This window comes from Lutjanus erythropterus, chromosome 13, assembly GCF_056507025.1.
Source record: "Lutjanus erythropterus isolate fLutEry1 chromosome 13, fLutEry1.hap2, whole genome shotgun sequence".
Classification (NCBI taxonomy): domain Eukaryota; kingdom Metazoa; phylum Chordata; class Actinopteri; order Lutjaniformes; family Lutjanidae; genus Lutjanus; species Lutjanus erythropterus.
The window spans coordinates 38,326,558-38,350,330 of record NC_139329.1 but is presented as its reverse complement, the minus strand read 5'-3'; the positions used below and the strand labels follow the sequence as shown (position 1 = coordinate 38,350,330).

The 23,773-nt window shown below is 39.2% G+C and overlaps 1 protein-coding gene across 1 annotated transcript in view; it reads left to right on the top strand.

The window, feature by feature from the left end:
• Positions 1–23,773, top strand: part of cadps2 (Ca++-dependent secretion activator 2) — a 271,647-nt gene that overhangs the window by 179,570 nt on the left and 68,304 nt on the right. The window contains exons 14-17 of the mRNA XM_084733727.1: positions 8,901–9,002; positions 17,402–17,465; positions 18,397–18,520; positions 20,091–20,191. Coding sequence (XP_084589853.1) covers positions 8,901–9,002; positions 17,402–17,465; positions 18,397–18,520; positions 20,091–20,191 — 391 coding nt within the window. The remainder of the gene's footprint in view (positions 1–8,900; positions 9,003–17,401; positions 17,466–18,396; positions 18,521–20,090; positions 20,192–23,773) is intronic.

Here is a 23,773-nt window from a genome sequence, read left to right as displayed (position 1 = left end):
ACACACAAACCTGAGTCTACAGCCCCCGCCGCCCATCTTCCCTTCCTCTGCCCCCCCCTTGGGCCCTGGAGCGGCGCTGACAGCAGCCTCGCCTCCAACGCGCTCGCTTCATTTAGCAGCAACAATGTGTCTGAACCCCGACAAGCTGTCGCATCGCTCCCCACTCCGCCGTGTGAGCCCAAGCATGAACACACATCTGACTGGATTTAATGGCACAGTACGGAGAGCTACCAAACCAAACACCACACCGTGTTGTGTTTTCACACACTCGCTGCATTTTGCGTCTGGCTCTCAGCCAGCTCGCCCCTCGTCCGATTTGTTTTCTCCCGTAATTTGATTCAGAGGAAGTGGAAGGTGTGAGTGACATTTTGGGGGGAAGATTGAGTTTCAGGTATCGTTTGAAAGCTCTTCACGAGTTCTTTGTGATGATCTGAGAAAATATTTCAGCTTCCAATACACCGAATCGATTTGAGTAACCACTTCCCTGTCAAAAAGAGATCTGTCTCTGCTATTGTGTTCAGTTCTTTTCTTCTGGGAGAAGAAGAAGAGTTTTCACATAAAAAGGGTTCGAGGCTGATACGGTGTGTCCTGGTGCAACTTTAGTGATGAGAAAAATGACTCTCCAGTCAGTCATTTCACATACAATTTACAGGCGATGGAATGTCATTTTTAAATAAATTAATATTTAAATTGTGAATTGTGAAACTTGGGGAATTAAAGGGACAGTTCACTCACACTCAAAAATACATATTTTTGTCCTGGCCTGTAGCGCTGTTCATCCATCTAGATTTTTTTGGTGTGAGAGTTTTGGAGATTTCCACCATAGAGATGTCTGCTTTCTCTCCAGTATAATGGGACTTAATGGCATTCAGCCAGTACACCTGAAAAACTCAACACCATTGTTTCTTTCTTGTTTCTTACTCAAGATAATCCACAGACTTTGTTGTGAGCAGCTTCATGTAGGAGCTTCTTTCTTTACACTAGAAAGAAAACAGTTCCTTCATGAAACTGTTCACAACAAGATCTGTGGTTTATCTTGAGTAACAGGGTCTTGATTTTTGGAAAGAGACACTGGTTTTAGTCCCATGATTTTGGAGGTAGGAGTCTCCAAAACTCTGCAACTCACACCAAAACTATGTAGATGGATAAACAGCACTACAGGCCAGAGGACAAACATGTTTTTTTAATTTTGGGGTGAACTGTCCCTTTAAGATTAAATTAAGATGCTCTTTTTGAAGCTGGAGTCTTTCAGCAGCACTTGAACAACCCGATAATCACCCCTGAGGGAAAATATATTGATCATGTGGGAAACTCTACATTTGTAGTCATTTTAACCATTTAAATGTAAAGAGAGGGAGGTAATATCACACATGAAAACCTCAGATTACAGGCTTAAAGTCTTTGTGTTTGAGATGAGATGCTTGTTTTCTTGTTTTTCCACCTTCTTACAAACAGGTGAAGAGGAGATTAACTCTATCAAAAGTGTTGTGATGAAGATAAGCGTGATTATTAAAAAATGAAATATTGATATCATGTTATTAATACATACTGATTCTGTCCGTGTCCCTGCACTTTTAGTGCATTTCATTCACCACAAAAGAGACAAAAGACACATGACTTTTTACAAATATCGTGATAATATCATTATCATGAATCCTTTTGGCTGCGATAATCATGTAGTGAAAATCTGATATCATGACGGCCCTGAACTGCACAACAACAACAACAAAAAAAACTTCTAAAGAACATTCCTCTGCATGGTCAGCATGTAAGGTCCTTCATAGAGCTGAAACAATTGATTTCAATTCAATCGCTGTGTTTTGTTAATTCAAAATCATGGTCATTAATCGCAAAAATTACAAATATTTAAACATTTAAAGTTTTGTCTTCTTTTCTTTGTCTTGTATCATTGTAAACTGAATATTTTGCCAAGTTTCAACTATCAGCTGCAGAAAACAAGACATTTGACGGTGTCACCTTTGAATTCTTTCACTCTTTTCTGACATTTTATAGACAAAGTGACTAATTAAAATACAGTAATCTGCAAAATAATCAGTTATGAAAGTAAATTGTTAGTTGCAGCCCTGGAGTCGTATTAGATTTCTATATTTTGGTGCAACAAACATTAATTCACTGAAAATCTTAATGAAATGTCTGAATATTGTTGCACTGAAAACGTAATAAATTAAACCTGTCAGCATGTGAGGTCCTGTAGAGCTGAAACAATTAACTCATTAATTGATAGTCCATCAATTTAAAAATTGAAACTCATGGTTAATTGCAAAAATTAGAAATATTTGCAAGGTTTTCGGCTTTTTTTTTTCCTTTGTCATGTATCATTATAATCTGAATATTTCGGGGGGGCTGTTTGTTTGAGAAAACAAGACATTTGAAGTTGTCACCTTGGAATTTCTTCCCTATTTTCTGAACTTTCATAGTAATCTGCAAACTAATCAGTTATGAAAGTAACTGTCAGTTGCAGCTCAGGTTGTTGTATTAGATCTCTGTATTTTGGTTCAGTGAAAATTTTAATGACATGTCTGATGAATATTGCACCGAAATGTAAATGTAATAAATTGAACCTGGGTGTTTTAAGGATTAGTCTGATGTCTATGAGGGGAAAAAGAAGCAATAATTGAAAGTTTTCTGCTCTAAAAATAGAAAAAGTTCAGCTCCAGCCATTGTACACTGAACCGTAGTGTAATAAGTAACATGAGAGCTGCAAAACTGATCAGTCAGTTTTATTTTCTGCCACCTCGCTACACACAGAAACCAAAACTCATTGTTTGAGGGAGATGAACAACTCGGATTACAGGACAGCTGGCGGTAACTGTGAGGGGTCTGGAGCCTCGGGCCACCCATCCCTCCATCCATCCATCGAAGACCTCGCTCTGACCACAGTCCTCACATCTTCATTTGTCCACGCAGGGGCCCAGAGCGCAGCGAGTCGCTGCAACATGAAAGCGAGCTTTTTCTCGCCTTTACGTGAGTGAGCACACACGCTCCTCCCAACAACTCTGCTTTATGTTCCCTCGGGATTAACTGGTGCTTGTTAAATAGGGGTTGTGGGAAGTGGAGGGGGTGTGATGAGGGGGGTGGAGGTGGGGGTGGGGGCGGTAATGAATTGACAGATTTGGGGAACAACAGGGTTTAGAAGTTGTGCTAACAAGTGCTGTTGTGCAGAGAAAGCTGCCTCTCATTACAGAACAAACCGAGTGGAGTGGAGCTGAAGAGAGGCGCTGATGTTCTCACACAATACACACGACCACCGCCTGTTGTCATCCTGCACCAACACCTCCACCCTCCTCCATCCTCCAAACACCTCCATCCTCCAAACACCTCCATCCTCCAAAAACCTCCACCCTCCAAAAACCTCCATCCTCCAAACACCTCCACCCTCCAAAAACCTCCATCCTCCAAACACCTCCACCCTCCAAAAACCTCCATACTCCAAACACCTCCACCCTCCAAAAACCTCCATCCTCCAAACACCTCCACCCTCCAAAAACCTCCATCCTCCAAACACCTCCACCCTCCAAAAACCTCCATCCTCCAAACACCTCCACCATCCAAAAACCTCCATCCTCCAAACACCTCCACCCTCCAAAAACCTCCATCCTCCAAACACCTCCATCCTCCAAAAACCTCCATCCTCCAAACACCTCCACCCTCCAAACACCTCCACCCTCCAAAAACCTCCATCCTCCAAACACCTCCATCCTCCAAACACCTCCACCCTCCAAACACCTCCATCCTCCAAACACCTCCATCCTCCAAACACCTCCACCCTCCAAAAACCTCCATCCTCCAAACACCTCCACCCTCCAAAAACCTCCATCCTCCAAACACCTCCACCCTCCAAAAACCTCCATCCTCCAAACACCTCCACCCTCCAAAAACCTCCATCCTCCAAACACCTCCACCCTCCAAAAACCTCCATCCTCCAAACACCTCCACCCTCCAAACACCTCCATCCTCCAAAAACCTCCATCCTCCAAACACCTCCATCCTCCAAAAACCTCCATCCTCCAAACACCTCCACCCTCCAAACACCTCCACCCTCCAAAAACCTCCATCCTCCAAACACCTCCATCCTCCAAAAACCTCCATCCTCCAAACACCTCCATCCTCCAAAAACCTCCATCCTCCAAACACCTCCATCCTCCAAAAACCTCCATCCTCCAAACACCTCCACCCTCCAAAAACCTCCATCCTCCAAACACCTCCACCCTCCAAACACCTCCATTCTCCAAAAACCTCCATCCTCCAAAAACCAACCTTCATCTCCAAACACCTCCACCATCCAAACACCTCCACCCTCCAAACACCTCCATCCTCCAAACACTGCCACCCTCCAAAGACCTCCACCCTTAAAACACCTCCATCCTCCAAAAACTTCCACCCTCCAAAAACCAACCTCTACCCTCCAAACACCTCCACCCTCCAAACACCTCCATCCTCCAAACACCTCCATCCTCCAAACGCCTCCATCATCCAAAAACCTCCACCCTCCAAACACCAACCTCCACCACCTAAAACACCGACCTGCTCAGAGACATAATCCTCAGAAAGTGCAGAAAAGCATCTGTTTAAATTTTCATGCATTTTTTTGGTCCATTTTATGTAATTCTTCATAATAATGCATTTTTTGTTTTGTGTTAAAATTTTATGTAATTTTGACATTTTATTAAACATTTTTTATACTTTTTACATACTAATATACTATACTACTGTTTTATTTCATTTTATCTCGTTTAATTAAAAAAATGTAATTTTATTTTATTTTCGTGTTTTATATAGATTTCCTTTATCATTTTTTTCTTTTTGTCATTTTATTAAACTTACTTTTTATATAACGTCGTTCTATGTGATTATTTTTCTCTATAATTGCATTTTATGCATATTTACTTTTCTTATTTTTATGTAACTTGGTCTTTTATTAAACATCATACTTTTTATAAAGCTATAATGTAATTTTATTTTCTTATTTTTATGTTTTTTCTATGCAGCTACATTTTATGTAGTTTTTTTTTTTTTTTTTTAATATAATTTTACATTATCTTATATTCTGTATTTAACATGGTTTGACTTAATTCTTATCTATTTTTTATTTTAATTTGTTTTATTGTATTTTATTTTACTCTGTTTTGTTTTGTACAACATTCTTTCATTTGATTTTATTTTTTGGTTTGTAGATAAATTTTCATAATCTTTAATTTTTTCAGGCACTTCAATTTAGTCTATTTTATGTCATTTCATTTTATTTATATTTGATGTAAACATGCTATATGTTTTATACAATTTTGAGTTGTTTTGTTATTTCATTTACTTTCATTACATTATAAATTATATTATTTTATGATTTTATTTTGACACAGTGTACCACAGCACTACGTATATATAAATGTTGTCATGTTTTGTCTTGGGTTGATTTTTCTTTTTTCTTTTAATCATTACCAGACCGAATTATTGGCTAATAATTACTTCTGTCTTACATTTTCTCTGTGCTGTCTTTGGCTCGCTCAGAATTCTCCTGTGAAATCGATGTTTATTCTCGGCGAGTTACCTTCCTGGTTAAGTGAGGTTATTATTTTCATAATTATTATTCACAGAAAGTTAATCAGTGGCTCTTCAGTATCCTCGTCTCACCTGACTCCCTCGCTGCAGAGCGTCAGACTCTCTGCTGCTTCTCTTTTCTCGTCACGTTTTTTATTTTCGACTCTGGAGAGTCAGGAACACGCCGTGAGGAGCTCTGCAGAGTTGTTGGTACTCGAGGCACGGCGGTCAGGGGCTGAACCAGTGAAGGCTTTTATAAGAACAACTCATTAACAGACAACCTCCTCGCTTCTTCCCTCCAGCGACCGCAAGTGCCGTTTGGAGAGGGTGCTTTTCTCTTTCAGCCGCACAGAGAAAGCCCAGAAAGTCAAGGCTGGTCGCTCTGGGTACTGATTGCATTTTTTCCCCTTTTTTGCCAGAGTGCCTATTCAGACGAAGGCAAGAAGGGAATGAAAGCTTTACAAACATTAATGAAGCGCTCAACTAACAGTTTTTTCTTTGTCGACTCTCCTCCTGCTGGCCGGATGAGTTGTGGAGGAGGAAGAGGAGCCTGAGCAGCTCTCTGTTTGATTGGTTGACTTTGAGGTCAGCGTGGAGAGTTTGGCTGCTTTATCAGTTAGTTTGGTGAAAACAAGCCAGTCAAACTTGTCGGAGTGAGAAAGAAACCAAAGACAGAAAAGCTGTCTGAGCTGTTTTGTAAGGCTTCACATTTTGTTCCATTTTAGTTTTCTTTTTTTTTCTTCTTTGATTTCATATGAAAAACAAATGAAGATTCCTGCTCCTGACTTCACCTCTGCATAGCTCAGAGTTCGTCCTGTTCTGGCCCTCCAGCTGGTGCAGGGGTCTTACTTATAGAAATGTCTCTCTATGTGCAGTGAGGTCTTGTTAAAGAGCGTTTCTGTGCTGAAAAGTCAGAATATCAAAGATCTGGTCTTCAGAGTTCATGTTTGATGTTTCAAAGGCTTTTATTTGATGGAATAGAGCAACAGCTCTTTATTTGAAACATGCTCATATTTAATACATAATGTGTGTATATTATATTATAAATGAATACATATTTTCAACATTTCTTTTTTAAAAAAAAAAAAAAACAGAAATACTTACAAATTCATTTCAGTTACTTTTACTGTTCTATTTTTTTCATTTACTGTTAAGCTGCTGTCATAACCCTGCCCCCATAGGCCATGATAAAAATGAAAAAGACACAAAATGCCAATAATTGCTTTTTGTAATGAAGGAAAATAAACAGATATTTAACTGCTGATTTCTGCCCTCCTGAGTTTGAGACCTGGTGGAGGGAATTGGTGGACAGTTGAAAGACCCAGATATGATCTGTCTGTTATTTTTCAGAAGATCGAACCCGATACTATAGTGCACCTCGGCCTAATAGGATTTCCTGTTTTTCCATGGGAGGGATGCGGGAGGAGCCTCACTGTTATTAATATTTACAATACTTGTATTATTCTAACTGCAGGTATGAGTTGTGTTGATGTGGACGTGTGTGGACAGTTGAGGACAGAGATACTCAACTTGCAATACACAGGGGCCACTTTAGCAAAATAGCAGGCGTCCAGGGGCCAGTTAATAATGAAACAAACATCAATAATAACAATATTCATCAGACAAAAAGCTAAATATTTTTTTCTTGCAGTCCTACACGGGGGAAACACTGCCATTAAGCAAGCATGTTTTTAGGATGCAAAATAAAGATGAATTCGTCTGTCCACTTTTCATTTTCAACTTTTCCTCATCAGCTGTATGCAGAAGTCAAGTGTCATTATAGACAGAAGATAAAAGAGACAGGTTGGGTTGGAGCCCTTGTTGGGAAACAAACTGTGATTCAGTTTATTTTGATTGTTAATTAGAAAATGGTTGGAGGGTCACCCGGCACCTTACTCAAGGTCAGATGTATTCCTGTTATAGAGCAAAAACAATGGCTCAGCAAAACAAAAAGTGCACATGCTGGCATGCTACACTAGAATCCGAGACTCTTATATCTTGTAGAGCGCTGGGTCCAGGTTCCCCAGATCTGGTTCTGTACTGCAGTCAGCACCTCTGGCACCCACGTGTTAACTGTGGACCACCGTTTTGACACATCGAGTTTGGCATTATGGTTGTTGTCATCATCGTTTTTGCAACCAGAACATGTGCAGTACCGATGAGGGCGTGGAGCCGGTGGGTACTGCGACTTGGACGGTCTCAGCAGGAAATAATGATGTGGTCTTTCTTCAACATGTCTCTAAAAACATTTTAAGCAAGAAATAGCCAACCCAGTGACATAATCTTGAGGCATGTTTGATCAGACCTGTCTAGTTGAGACAGCTGACATCTGAAGCATTATGGTTTCTGTTTGCAGTCCAAGTAGCATTAACCAATCATGTTTGAGCAGGCTGTAATCCTGGAACCCATCAGATGACAATTTACCTTTTTATTTATTTATGTTTTATCTGCATTAATAATCTGCATCTCAAGTAACAAATTTGACTGTAAATAATGGCCAGTGCACAGAAGAGGAAGTCTTGATGCCACCAGAAGTCCTGAAACATTAGCTGTTGTCCCCAGAGGCTGAATCATCGTCAGACAGTAGTTGATGGGAGTCCGTAAAAACTTTGCATTTTGCCTGAGTGCTTTACGTCCTGCATCATCCAGAGCGTTGTGCGCCTCATGTGCTGTCTTGTCAGCTGGCATTGGGTCGTCTCATCATAAAACCGTGACCTAAACAGCTGGATTAACCCCTGGATTGAACATACAGGAGACTTCAAGCCGAGATGATTTTTACTTTTTTATGATCATCGATTTCCAAACATAGACTTGGATTTTGCCTCCTTGTGTTGTTTTTTTCAAATTGCCCATTGTAACGCCTCGTTTCAACGAGGCGAACAAATGGAATTAACTTAGCTTTATCCCCACTACACCCCTGAACTAAACTAAACTAAACTAAATAGAACTAATATATATCGACTAAATCATTTCCAAAATCAAAATTTACTAAGATGTGGGGTCTGTGTTCTGATATCAGTGTACTATTTTACCCAAACAGGCTTGTAAAAGCGTGCACTGCTGCTACATCCTGCAAAACCACAACCACCATGCTTTAGAGATGTCAGCCGATCCAACAAAAATAGACCTGGTGTGTTAACATGGTGACTGAAGTGCAATTAGTTGTGTGAAAATGTGTCTGTGAATTTACAGTGTGAAGCATTACAGTAGAGGAATTTCTACCCATTTAATGTTTATCAGTGACCAGCCTTTCATGTGTTTGAGTTGGGTTCATACCTTGAGCGCAGAGGTAAAGATGGCAGTCAGCTGACTGTGTCCTGTGTGTGATTCTTCTGTCTCGTCAGGCCTGATGGGATGGGGACGGTGACCGTGGAGGAGAAAGACCACTTTGATGCCATCAGAAGTCGCCTCATGGCTCTGCTGGAGAACCAGATCACACATTTTAGGTATGAAAATCTTCTCATCAGAGTCATGAAAACAACAAAAAACCTCGTGAAAGACTGTAGTTTTCATTCATTCATGTGTTGCGTGGGAAATAAATTAGTTGACTTTGAAAAGTTCACTCACAGAAAATACATTTTCTCACTTCTGTCTAGCTTTATTGATCCATGCAGATAGTTTGTTGGGGTTTTTTGTCCAGGTTTTGAAATATCTTCCTCCGCCTGATAGAAACTGTGATATTGTGGCTTTTAAACACCGTATCCTGTGTTTTTTTATTCTCTGCCATGGTCGTTTATTTTCTGAAATAATAGTGTGCAAGTCTGACTTTGGTAAAGCAAATGGATAATTTTCATCACTCTAATCATGCCGTACTAATGACTGGATTGAGAGGATGAATACGGAGTAGAGTTCATCCTGACCTGTTGAGGTCATTCAGTGGACACAGAAACAACTGATCCTGGATGTGAAAGGGAAAAAAGAACCGTACATGATCTGCAGATAATAATCTTGCAAAGGTTTCAAAACTCTTTCATCTGCTCCAGTTAAAATGTTTCTTACTGCTTACACCTGGAGGAGATCATGAGTTTGGTGTGTGTGTGTGAATGTGTGTGTGTGTGTGTGTGTGTGTGTGTGTGTCTGTGTGTGTCTGTGTGTGTCTGTGTGTGAGAGAGACTGTTACATCTGTCCATCTCTGACAGGCTGCAGCAGGTTGAAGATATTGGTGTCATATGAAAGTGGATGACCTGAGGCAGGGTCAGCACTGCAGCTTTCTGTGACTTTCACAAAAAGAGCGAATGGAATTAGAAAAAATATTTAATTTATTTAATTTAATATTTAATTGCTGATATTTTAATTGCAGTGTGATTTTTTTTATATTAAAGCTAATCATAACTTTAACATTATTATTCTTATTTTGATTTACAAACCTGTTAAAAAAAATTTTTTTCAGGAATCTAACGAAGATTTTTTTTATCCTGTTGCTGGTTGCCGTTCGGAAGTAAATTCAGTTACAGTGGGCGATCTGATCAGCTCAATGCTAAAACATGAACCTTCTGAAGGGCTCTGATCTATGATATGAACAGGCATATTTATACTATTCAAAAAAACTTTATTCAAAACTTTATCCAATGGTTACATCTGGCCGTTGTGGTGGTTTGGTCCAAATGTCCACTTGGAGTCACTGAGATCTCACAAAACACTTTTTGGGCCATAACTCAAGAATTCATGCGCAGATCATGACAAAATTTCAAATAAATATCTAAGAGGACAAAATGATGAGGTGATGACATTTTATGGATGTAAACTTCCTCACTGTAAACCCACATAAATTAGAAATACTTAAAAATATTGAATTGAGTTGATAAACTTCAAAGTTGGAGGTTGTCAGAGCTGAAATATACATATACTCTTTGATTACAGGTAAATTAAAATATTTGATGAATCCATCTCAGAATTTTCATTCACACTCCCACTGCACCAAATTAACACTGTAAAAACCAAAAAGTTGAGAAAATTTAAAATTTCAAGGCAACTTCATTCAATAGATTTGAGTTTTGAGCCCAACTCAAGTTCTAAAAAAGTCTTACCAACTAATAATGTTCTGTTGAGATAATTTTTTATCTAATTTTCAAACATCCAAATAAGGAAAAGTAAGGTTCATAGTTCACTGTGAACAGTTTTTAAAGTATGTTTTTTTGTGTGGTTTCTAAAGCTCATGTGATTCAAATTTATCTAATGAAGAAAAGTAAATCATCTCAACAAAAGATTTTAGGTCAGCAAAACTTTTACAGTACAGAACTGATTGATTTTAAAAACATTTGGTAAAGCTTAAACTTAAAAGTTAAAGTTTAAGTTTTTATTATGATTAATTAATATGAACATTTGATTTTACAGTGCATTTTACTGGTTGCTTTGGTAAGTCTTGTTACCTCACAACAATAATGAAACTGTAAAAATCTGAATGCAGTAGAAATGATTATACAACCGAGGCTGCAAATAGAATAGATAGATTGATAGAATGAGTGTTAGATGAATGACCTGCAGGAAAAATACATCTTAAACACATCAGCATGTTTTGCTAAATGTGAAGTGATTTGAAGAAAACAGCCTAAAAAAATGTTTAAAAAAAAAACCCTGGTATGCTCCTTTAACTGCACCATAATAAACCCAGGCAGTCTGGGTATTTTTAGCCCCATCAGCAGCACACAACAGGTGCAGGACATGCGTCGGCGGCGGCTGATGAGACCTCCCTGCATCTGCGTGCTGCTATTCAGCGCCGCCGCCGCCGTGTGAACACATTGTGAGCGCGGTGTGAAAGCGACAGCCCCGAGACCTTGAGCAACACTCGTCTGAATGGACCTGTGCCATTAACTGTCCTGAAGCCCGGCTCTTTAAACCCTTCACGCCTGAGAGGGGCCCTCCATCTGGCCCCAGAGAGGAGAGGAGGGGCCGGTCAGGGCCGAGGAGCGGGCGGGGTGGGGTGGGGGGGGGTCGATCAGCGGGAGTCATTACTAACTCACCTCAACAAGAGGCTAATGCTGCTAAACAATGGCCGGGACAATGCTGGGATTATGCTAATGTCCCCCAGACAAGAGAAGGATTTCCACAGTTTAGTTTAGATTAAAGCTGAGCTCAGCCACTAAACATTCATTAAAGGTTATAAATGTTAACGGCTGCTCCTGTTTTCTGCCTTTAATGATTATTATTCTTTCTTACATAAGCAGCAGATTATCTGAAGATTACCTCATCACTGTTTGGATTTACAAGCAGTTATTTATCTTTGCTTTTACCCACAAACAGGCGAGTCGATCCACGACTAAAGACAAATGTAGGTGGCACTTGTTTATTTATTTCGGTGTCATGAACAAACCCACGCACACCAAATATACACCACAGGGCCACAAGTATGTGGACATGCTTAAAATAAAAGTATGATCACGCCTGTATGGGTCAAACAGATCACTGTCAACAGATAGGGTTGCAAATTGTAAACACTTTCCTATTGATCAAATGTATTTTTCCCTCCCAATCAAAACTTTATTTCCACAGAAACATGCTGTTTATTCTTTAAAATCATTACATACATTTCTAAACATATAAAGATATGAAGGCCTACATTGTTAAACACATATAAGCTACTTGAATATCAGATAAAATGCTGCGCTCATAAAAATAATCTGTTATATTTAAGATCTTTATTTCATATCAGTTAAATTTTATTTGACCTATCAAAATTTTGATAACTGATTAATCAATCATCAATCCTTATCACCGCCATTAGCAGGTGATTATTCTGATTCTGATTCTGCCGCAGTCTTTTTGATCCATATCAGCTGTTGATCACTGTGCTAAAATAAATTAAAGGCAGTTCAATCATTTAGATAAGCTACAACATAACTTTATAATACTGCACATGCCCTGAGGTTTGGGGTAGATGATAAAATGTCGCAGAATTTATACTCACTGATAGTAAAACAGCAGTTTTTGGCCACAGAGCTTCAGTTTTTCCTTTAATTGCACGGCATTTTGAGGAGTGAAGTAAATAAGCACAGAAACCTCATTACTGTACTCAAGTAAAGTTTTCAGGTGTCTATACTTGAGTATTTATTTTTTGAAGAACTTTTTGCTTTAATTGTCCACATTTTAAGACAATTATCTGTATGTTCTACTCCCTACATTTTTAAAACAGGCTCATTACTTTAATTTTAATTACTCATTACTTTTTGCATTTATTGATTGCTTTTTATTTTGCATCCTTGTGCGCCATCAACATCCCAACATCAAGACTGATTTCAACCCACACAGATGCAACAATGACACATAAAGACGATTCCCTGCTGTATCCAACTGTGCACATCACACACGACAGATGTGCATGACAAAAACTACATAAAGACACAACAAGATGAAACAGAGAGGGAGCAAAGGTGCAGTTCAGTTAGCTTTGCACACAAACACCTGGTAGAAATGTCCTTTTTTACACAAGTATTTGCAGTTCTACTTCAGCAGTACTTGTGCCATCTCTAATTTATTGATATCATGTTTCAATATTGATCTAGCTCACTTGCTACAAGTGACTCATACCAGTCAGAAAGCTAATGTGCATGGTAACCATGATGATTATTGATTAACCACATGTCTTAGTTATGACTTTATGTCCAAACTAGTCCAGATATGCTCAGGTTATTGTGGTGCAACCAATTTTAGTAGCTGATTTACTTACAAATTAACTACTCATGCCTAAGTGTTTAGTGTTTCTAACCAAGGAGAGAACTGACACGTAGCTGGTGCAACCCAGTGTAGAATAGTGGGTATTAGTCTACTTGTATAACAGCCTCCACTCGTCTGGTTACAGTCATTCTGCCACACGTTGAACCTGCTGCAGGGATTTGATCCCGTTCAGACATCAGAACATTAGTGAGGTTCAGCACTGATGTTGTGTGATCAGAGGCAGACTTTCACTTCATCCCAAATGTGCTGGATGTGGTTGAGGGGTCAGGGCTCTCTGTTGGCCGGTCAGGGTCCTCCACACCAAACTGGGAAAACCATTTCTTTATAAAGCTGGCTTTGACCACTGCTGCATTGTCATGTTGAAACAAGAAATAGACAGAAAATATGTTTCCTACTATACAACAGTCACAATTCAGGTCTACTTCTCTCTTTCTGTTCCTGTCAGTTCACTTAAATCCAAATAAGCTTTACTGTTATGAATTTGCATGATACATTATTGACGATGTTAAATGTGTGTCTGTTAAACTACATTTAAACATAGAGGGAATTATTTATCATTTACAACAAAGCTGTATAATGAGATTTTGATATAGTTCCCTTTTTGATTAGTTGATAAATAATGGCTGAAGAGATAAATAAATATATAGAACAAACTAATTTATAAGGCTAGGTGCTGATGAAGGAGGGGAGAAGCTGCTCTACAGTGTTTTGGTACAGTGGCAGATACTCCTGTATCTCTTGTACAGGCACCTCACCTCACTGATATCACAGATTTTTTAATATTTTAATGACCCTCCGTAGAGTTTCTCTTCCTTCTGTCCTGAGCCGTGCACATTTCATGATGCCAGTTTGTGGTGTCTCCAGTCTCGATGCTTTCAATCGCTCCTCATCTGTATTTAATTAATTTCCATTCCTAATAGAAATTCAGCATGCAACTCTGTTTGGGAGGAGGATCATGAAGGCGGATCAACCGATTCAGTTTGACCAACTCCAACTCTATTTCCTCAAATTATACTTATACTAATATACTAATCTGCAACAGCAACTATAAGAGAAATTTTTTAACAGATTTTAATGTTTTGATTTTTGAACATATGTGCAAAATGTTCGCAGACAATTCATTTGTCTTCCTTTCAATTTTGTCCAAACTTTTCATCAAATTTGACCAATCATCACTGCTTCCTGCGAGTCTTCCATACAAATAAATGTTACAGTGTTTGTAATCCTTTTTTCTTTTTGGTAAGGGTACTCACTCAGAATAGAGTGCAGAGTCTTTATTCTCCCAGGATCAAGTTGCCTTTGATTTTAATTAATGATACAAAAAAGTAGCATATTTCTTTTGCAATTTTCACTTGTGTCCACAATTTAATTGCAAAAAAACACCTCAAAATGTTGCAACATGCATCACAATTTTTTAGAACAGCTGCTGTGAAATCAGGCATTTTAGGCCGCAACGATCACAAAAACAGCCCGCAAAATCATGGAGGGACTGTTTAGCATCCGCCTGTAGCAACCAAGACAGGCTTCACACCTGTTTGTTCATTTAATCTGGACCAGGGATAAAATGTCTGGTTCCTGTTCAAGCTGAAGCATTACAAACAAACCAAGAGGAGAAATCATGTAGTTGTACAGCCTGACAGGTAAATCATTGATTGGAGTCTTTGTAGTTTTGTTGATTGTCATCCTGCATCATCAGGACCCACATGATGAAATCAAATTGCAGTGACTAACTGAAGTTTATGCAGCACTTTAATGCCTCTGATGTGTATATTGTTCTCCAGAAAACACAAAGAGCTCACAAAGACATAAAACTGTTTATAAGCATGATTAAAATAATTAGACTCCAAATCAGCCGCCTTATGGACCATAACTAACAGGTGAAGACTGGATTAAAGGAGGCATCTTGTACAGTCATATCTGTGGCATATTACTGTAAGAGACGCCTCCTCCAGTAATATGTCTGATGAATTAGTGTGTGATCGCTGTCACACACTTTGTAATGGGCTTAATGAACTGAGAAAGTACACAGTAATAGTAAAAGTACAAACAGTTTTGAAGCTTTTGACCTTTTAATCAGAAAATATCTGTGCTGACGTGCGTACGGGTTACAGTGGTAACCAACTGATTTACATAAAAATATGACTCATCCAGTGAAATTACAAGATCGCTCTCTGAACAGATTTCATGTTCATCAGATGACTTTACTGGTAGTGTAGCTTCTAAAATTATACTATCTGCTATCATAAAATCCTGTGGTCGGTTCATTTGCTTTCAAATGAAGCACAAAGGAACCGCTGCAGAGATTGTGACCCACCTTTTCAAGAGGTCTCGGTCTGATTGTTCGATCCACGCCAGGGTTTAATCGACAGCTTTCAAACTAGACGAAATGAACCGTATTAATTGCTAAACGCACAAGAGTCTGTGTTAACCGAACCAGTAAGGTTAAGCATGAAAGCACTCTAAAGCACTTGTTTAATGTTCAGGAAAGATCGTGGTTTTGGTTATGTGATAAAACTGTCAACACTCACTCGAAGCACCAGACAGGACGTGCTGACTCTATAAGCATTTCAGAGAGGTTTTGAGGTTTGGTTTATTTGAAGTGCGGTAGTATGAAGTATTTTTCAATAGTCAGTCTAATACCTACAGTAGATGGGGCTCAGCACCTTACAGTCTGGAGAAGCAAAGAGGAGTACCCGCACAGAAGCTAAGCGGTGTACTGCTGTCGATAGATTCATCAACAAAATGTGCTTTAGCCACCTAAACAAAAAAAAAAAGGTTCACCAAAAAAAGTCAATATCATTAAATGTCTGCTATATTTTTGGTGCTTTACTTTGCTGTCAGACCGCCTTTTCTGGTGGAAAACACCTATTACACGACAAAATATTGCTCTCTCCAAACTGACCAAACTTCATAGGCGAATTTAGTAATTTTACCTTGCAGAATACAGTAGTTTCCGGTCTACTGCTGCCTCAATCCATTAGTTTGTTTGTGTTATTGTGTGACTCTGGTGTTTTAGAATGATAGTTGGGATTCAGCAAAGTCACACAATTACAAAAGGAAACAAATTGATCAAGGCATTGGTAGACCAGCAACTCCTGTATGCTGTGGGGTAAAATTACTGATTTTGCCAATGGAGTTTGGTTGGTTTGGAAAGAGTGATATTTGGCTTATATACAACGGTGGTTTCCTGTCAGAAGAATCTGTCTGGCAGCAAAGTTAAGCAGTGAAAATATTCTAAATATAGAGTAGACTTAAACCGATCGTTTGTTGATTGTGAAATGGGGTGAAGCCATGTTCTTTGTACTCAGAACAAGCAACCCAAACTATGACTCTTTCTAACTGCATTTGGCAAAATAAAATAGTAGATGGTAGAAACCCACAGAGACAGGGTTCAGGCCCGTTCAGACAGACCCTGACCCGGGTTTGATCCACCACACTGAGTCAGTCTGAAAGGGTTGTTGCTAATTTTGTGTCTGAAAAGGGCTGTGTGACAAATACGCAGATGAAAAACACCCCAATTACTTAAATGATATGCAACAAATGAGTGAGTAATTTATGAGGCTGTAACACAAATATTTTTGGCCGGCTAAAGTGATTTACATTTTTGCCATTTTAATTAATCACGTAAAAAAAAAAAAAAAAAAAGATTCTGGCCTTTTCAATGTATTCGGCTCCAAAATGGTTTTTAATTTTTCATTTAAATGAACATCATGAACTTGTGACTTAACTTTAAGTATGAACTGAATCATCAAGTCCTTATTAATAATATTTTTTCAAAACCACTTTGTTAGTTTTGTTTTTTTTTTCCACTCGTATCAATGCAAAGGAAGAGGACATCTGTCTCTAGGTTTTTGTCCAATAAATGGCTGACCTGTGTGACCGCGTGCCTTTGTTTATTTAGTTCTGTTCACTTGTCAATTAGCAACGTGAAACCTCCCTGAACTGCCTCGTCTGCGCTCAGACAGAGCTGGAGGTGAGAAAAGCTTCCTTCATCAGTGTAATTAGATGAAAGGAGGCAGCCATCTGTTGACGCTGACTGACGTCTTTCTGCCGCTGCTTCCATCTTCCTATTATTCTTCCTCTTCTTCTTCTGCTTTATTTTTTTTTTTTTTGCACGCAGTTGTCCTTGAGATTGTTTCTAAATGTGATGACCGCCCACGTTTTGCGTCTGCAGGTACTGCTTTCCCTTTGGACGACCAGATGGGGCCCTGAAGGCAACGCTCTCCCTGCAGGAACGGGTACAGGAGCACATTTAAATACTTCTGCATTTCAAATGTGTTTGTACAAACTTACTGCAAGGTTTTCTCAGCTTTCTCAATCCTTAAAGGAACAGAGCAGAAACATTCATGGCCTGTTTTTATCAAGTGTCTCTGAAAATAAACTGAGAACTAAAACCACTCTAACCGCCAACTTATCTACTATGTAAATTATAGGTAACTGAATTATTTACATTATTATTTATGTAATAATATGATGCAAAAAAGGAGCTTAAATTGTATAATGTTGTTTAACAGAAAAACATTTGCATCAGGCCCTGGCAGCCACTCACATGAATTAAACTATCGATCTATAGACATTAGGGGAGGCACAGTATCGATATTATTAAAATAAAATCAATCAAAATGAGTCTTCAGTTTCAGTAATCCACTTGAAAGGCAGGATGTGTGATTCTCACTGTATTTTTTTTCTCTCCAACCCCACCTAGTTGCGGTATCCGGCACGTGTCCACTCAAAAAAAACTCAAAGACGACACAGTGATAAATCACATGTGAAACCAAATAGACACTGTGTGTTTTTAAGGGAAAACTTAAAAATGTAAATGACAGTTGTCAGGGCATAAAACCAGTGATCTGTTGATCTTTACATATCAAGACTTGACAGTCATATCCAATTGCATCATTTTGTAATGCTTACATCAGCACCACTTCTTGCATGTATTGTGCACTTGTGCAGAAACAGTGATGATGCAGATGTGGCTGTGGCCACCACTGGTAAGGACATTATTAAGTGCTCAAATTCATCCCAGGGCCGAGAACCAATCTCATGAATTTTTGGCCAGTTAGGAGTGATTTCTATCTGGTAACAAGGAGCTTATCAGATAAACTGATCCGTTTTCTGCTGACTTCCCTGAACTTCAGTGAGGTGTGGTTGTCATTTGTGTTGTTTCAGGTTTTGATGAAGGACATCACCACTCCCGTTCCTCCAGAGGAGATGAAGAAGCTGGTGCAGAAGTGTCTGGAAAAAGCAGCTCAAATCAACTACAGTCAGCTGATTGAATATGCTCAGATCAAAGGTGAGACTTTTATCATGTGGTTTTGAACAGGTGCTGCAGTAGGAATGTTTCCATTCTTCTGTAATACACACATTTTTAATCTGAACATTAAAAAAAAAACAGACAAGGCTGCTGGAGGATTTATCAAATACGTCTTCATATCACAGCACCTGCTACTTTTCTTCTTCTAGACTGTAGGCAAAACATACATACTGTCGCTCACTGTTACACGTCTTTACTTCACATTAAAGACCAAAACACTGAAGAAGAAAAAAGAGCGCAGGGGTCAGAAGTACCTGTAACTACGTTTTTCATGTTACGCTTCTAAAAACATGAAAAGATCCACATGGATCACAATTCAGTCACGAATTCATATGAGCTGAAAGCACCAATGAAATAACTGACTCCCGGGTTCTGACATGTAAAAGACCCCCCACACCCCTGAACCACCCCTCATGAGACCCAGACTCTTGTAGTAATTTTGTGTCTCTTTCAGACTAGTCTAATTTTTAAACTGTCATTTGCACGTGACCACGACTCGCATCCACACAGCATCTCCAGTTTGTTTTAATAGAAACGTCCGTCCATAGACACTGAACAACATAAAAACGGTTAAATCTCTTCTTCTTTGTCGTCATTTCAACAAGTCAACAAGTGTCTTTGCTAGATAGGGAAGCTAGTAAAGCACATGAGGAGACAATGAGTGTCCTTGCAAACCAAGACACATAATACACAAAAGACAACAAGCAGTCCATCCTGCCACTGCAGGGCTACACTGCAGACCTCAGTCTGCTGAATCCTCGACTGGCCCTGTTCTGCTGCAGACTCCCTGTCCTGTCCCAGGTCCTGAAGGCAGACTGACTGCAGCTGCAAAGAGGGGGGAGGTGCAGTACCTGGGCACAGGAGAGCACAGGAGACAACACACACTGTGGCACCTAACTTAAATCATATAGAGCCATGAGCCGGGGAACAATATCTACATAAGTATGAGGCAAAATCCACATGTAAGCACAGCAGATCCTTTACAAAAAGCTTGTAACTGTGCAAACAGACCAACATTTCAACACTGCAAGTGTCCTCATCAGAATCAGAGTGGACACAACATATAGTCAACTGAGACCAGATGTGCCAATCGTCAATAGATAATTGATTGAACGGGGTTTCAAGTTTGTTGGAAAATGAATCCAAGAGTGGGAGTCGCCATAGTCTGTGTCCAAGAGCCACACGCTTAACTGTATATGAATCAGTTTGTTCCGTGGACGTTTGCCGTCCTCAAGCTAAGAAGCAGCTGTTTCTACTGGAGGATGCATAGAGAACCGTGGTTCTACTGACTGCAGAGAAAGTTAGAGACAACGAAAACGGTCTTTTTACCGTTTTACCCATAAACACAAGAAACAGCAAGCAAACCCTTTTAAGATTTTCACACTTGGTGGGCCTTTTGGAAAAATGGGGCAGCAAACTGTGAAGTCATGTTTAAATGTTGGTGCATAAACTTACCTGTGCTTTAGTTCAGTACTTTCACTTTTTTTAATTTTCTGATATTTTTTAAAATTGAATCCCTGATGTTTCTTTGCTGTGTTCGGACCTTCAGTGGACGCTCAGGCAGCTCCAGAGAAAAGACTGGAGGACATGATGCGACTGGGAGAACTCTGCATCGAAGTCCTGCAGCAGAACGACGAACATCACTCTGAGGTATCTTATTTATTTCTCCTTAAGGGTCTCAGAACTGGTCCTGGATGTGGTCTTGAGGTTTTCTGATTTAGTTTTATTGTTTCAGTGCTGATAAAGATTTAACCATCCAAGCATTTCTTAAAGATGCCAAAACCTGAAGACTATCTCAAGAAACATCTTTTTTAGTACTTCATACAAAAGCCAAGAGGAAACATGATTTTACGGCAACAAATTACAATAATACACACAAAACCTCATGTGAGTGAGCATCATCATGTTGTCGAAGTTGCCCAGCACCTCTGTACCTTCATGTTGTTGTGATTTATTTTATTCAACAGTATTTTTTTCTGTAATTATTTGTAATAAAATATACATTTAAAAAACAAATATGTTTTTAACAAACCTGTCTCGAGTTTGAGACGCCTGGACTAAACCACGTGTCCAATTAAGAGTAAATATTTGCAGAGTAACCATGATGGAATAACTTTTTTTTTGAGTTGTTGTGAGTAAAAGAAAACAAGTCTTCTTGTCGTGTTTGATTTATTATAAGAACAGTTTAACTCCGACAGTCTGAGTGACAGTGGCAAAGACGCCGCAAGTCACTTGATCATTTCATTAACATTCTTGATCACTTTTCGCAGCACTGTCCATTTTCTTCCTTCGCCTGTGTTGGCAGCGCTCACGCTAAAGTGGCAGATGACACGGCAAGTGGCGGCGCTGCATTAACATCTGCGGCGGAGGCACGATGAAAACAACGCCCACGGCCCATATGCGTGCGGCGTTTATACGCCACGGTGTAAAACTGATCAATCATAGGTGTTGAGACGTGGCAGTTTGATCGGCCCTAAGTGGCAGCGTGGCGCTCAGGCATCTGTTTCTGAGCTATTAATAACAGGCCGCGCTCTGCCGCTGCCATGGCGACCGGTGAAACTCTGCTCTGAGCTTCAGATGTGATGTTAATTACAAATTAGAGGCTTTTTGTCAGAGCACCGCCACAAGCTGTCACAGCTTAAATTTAGAGATGGATCATGAATTGTTTACTCGGTTACTGTCAGCGTTAACAGCGTTCTCACTCCCATCTCTGTTGTTTTTTTTTGTTGTTGTTGTTGTTGTTGTTGTTGTTGTTTATTTTCTGTCAGTGTTTCATTACGATGATGTTGAAGTGAAGAGTCGTCGTGTCAGTCGGTCCACACGGACGCTGCTTTCTTGTCTTTTTATTTAAAGATCCCCCTCAGGTGTTTCTAATACTCTGATAAGTAAAGTCTGACGGAGCTGAATTACCAACTTTAAAATTCTTAAAATGACTTTCACTCCTCTCCTCGCTGAAAAGTCAATAATCTGAGAACATGCAAATATTGTTCAAAAATATTCATCATGCGTTTGTGTTTTAAAGGATTCGAGTTTGCACGTCACACATAATCCTGGACCACAATCCTGATACCTGCAGGCTGAGTCTTAAGTTTTGCGATTTTACAAACGTTCTGATTCGATATTCCGATTTATTGTGGGGTTTTTTTGTTTGCTTTTTTTTAACGCTAGAACGTGAAAAATTAGCACTTCGAGAGACTCTATATCATTATTCATACTTCTGAAAATGATGCACATCACATGTTAGTCTGACTTTTATTTTAGCAGCATCATTGCTACGCTGCATATAAAAGTATTAAATAAATCCTCTTTGAATTGAACTGCCACATCAAGCTGCTCCTGATCATCAAGCTAATGCAAGACGAAAATGATAAATAAAAGAAGATGTTCTAGAGCTCCTGGCTGTATTTTTAAACCCAGTAATTTTTGTTTTTTTAACCCTTTGCGTTTGCTGTAGCTGTAGTGTTGAAGCCAGAGGAGCAGACCGAGTTACCGATGTGACGTCAGCAGCGATCAGCTTCCACAGAACAGAGGAAATATGATCCTGAGAGTCTGAGCGCACACGTCGCTTCATGTTGAACATGTGAAATAAAATGGATCTGTTTTGTAATTTAATATGACTGCGATCACAATGCTAATTTCCATCAGTGCACAGTAAAAAAATAAAAAAAAAAGGTTAAGAAAACTCATTACTGCAGGACAACTGCCTTCACTGGGTTTTTGAGTTTTCAATCAAAAGTTTTCAAACAAAGTTTTGAAATAAACTAAACAAAGTATTGCTGAACTATAATCTTTTGTTGAGATAATTTAATTTACTTTTCTTCTTTAGATGTGTCAGTTTTAGAAACCCCATAAAAATTAGCATTTCAAAAATTATTCACTGTGATTTGTGAACCTGACTTATTGTTATTTGAGTGCTTGAAAGTTACATGGGTGCAAGTGAAAATTTTACATTATTAACCACTTTAACCACTTTCACTTCACAAAGTTTTACTCAGTTTTTGAAATACAATTCTGGGAGGGATTCTTCTCAAAGTTCCAGGTTTGGTTAATTTTTACAGTCTGCAATTTAAAAATGGATTCAGAAATTGTTAAAAAAAAAAAACAGAATCATTATACTTAAGTGAATTCATTTGTTGTGATGATATAAATTCCTGCATGTTGTCCTGAGTTACACCCTTATTTTTGAACCTGGGTCCTATTTTTTTACATATTTTGGGGGTCTAATAGATAAATAGATGCAGAAAGTTTTGGAATCAGTCCAGCAGTAATCCTTGGAGGCAAATGCTTCTGCCAAAGTTCGTCCACTAAAAAGGCTTGTTTGATTGCAATTCTCAGTGTCTGACAACAGTATGAAGCAGATCTCCACAGAAACGGACCTTTTCAGACAGACCTTCATGACGGGGAACTGAAGCAGTTATACACTCACTCCAAATCAATATTTCAACTTAATGTCTAGTGGCATATCATAGACATTTTATGATCTATTACAGTAAATAAGGATTGTGTTGCAGCCGTTGCACAGCAGCCAGTAGTCATTTAGATCCTAAAATATGTAAAAGAAAATCTGACCCAGGTTTAAAAATACCTGAATTTAGGGTAAGCATGGAAAAACTTTCCTTTCAGCAGATGCATGTGAACACAAACTCTGTACTTCATTATTCTGCACAGTGAAGGTCAAACATCCACGTGAAGCAACAATAAGCAAAACATGCTGTTTTGTGAAGTGGAAGGAGACCTTAATGTTTTGATCACAAACAAACAGAGTGAATACAGACTGGAGGAGCAACCAAAGAAGAAGAATCTCACACATAAACACACAACTTATAAAGTCCAGAGGTCAAAAGGTTTGAAAAATCACTCAAATCTTGAAGGGATTCACAGATCTATTAAAAAGAACAGTCGTGTTACTCGTGTAAATGTTTGGAAGAATCAGCAGTCAACTGCACCGAAGTGCAGCCGTCGTTTTAGTCGCATTCGGGGGACTGGGACCCCCTGAGGGAACCACGGCAGACACCTTGTTCAGAATTTCAAAAGATAATCCATTTAAGCCTTTTCGTAGTGTTTATCTGACTGTCTGTTTCTCTTCTTTTTTTTGTATTCCACCATGGGAAGGGAAGAGAGGTAAGTTTGTTGTGTGAATGTTTCAGTCATCCTCCGCTCGTGTTTGTGTTTCTGTTGTATCGCTGCCCATTTGTGGGATCCTGAGCCCCATCAGACCCTGTTCTCCATGTG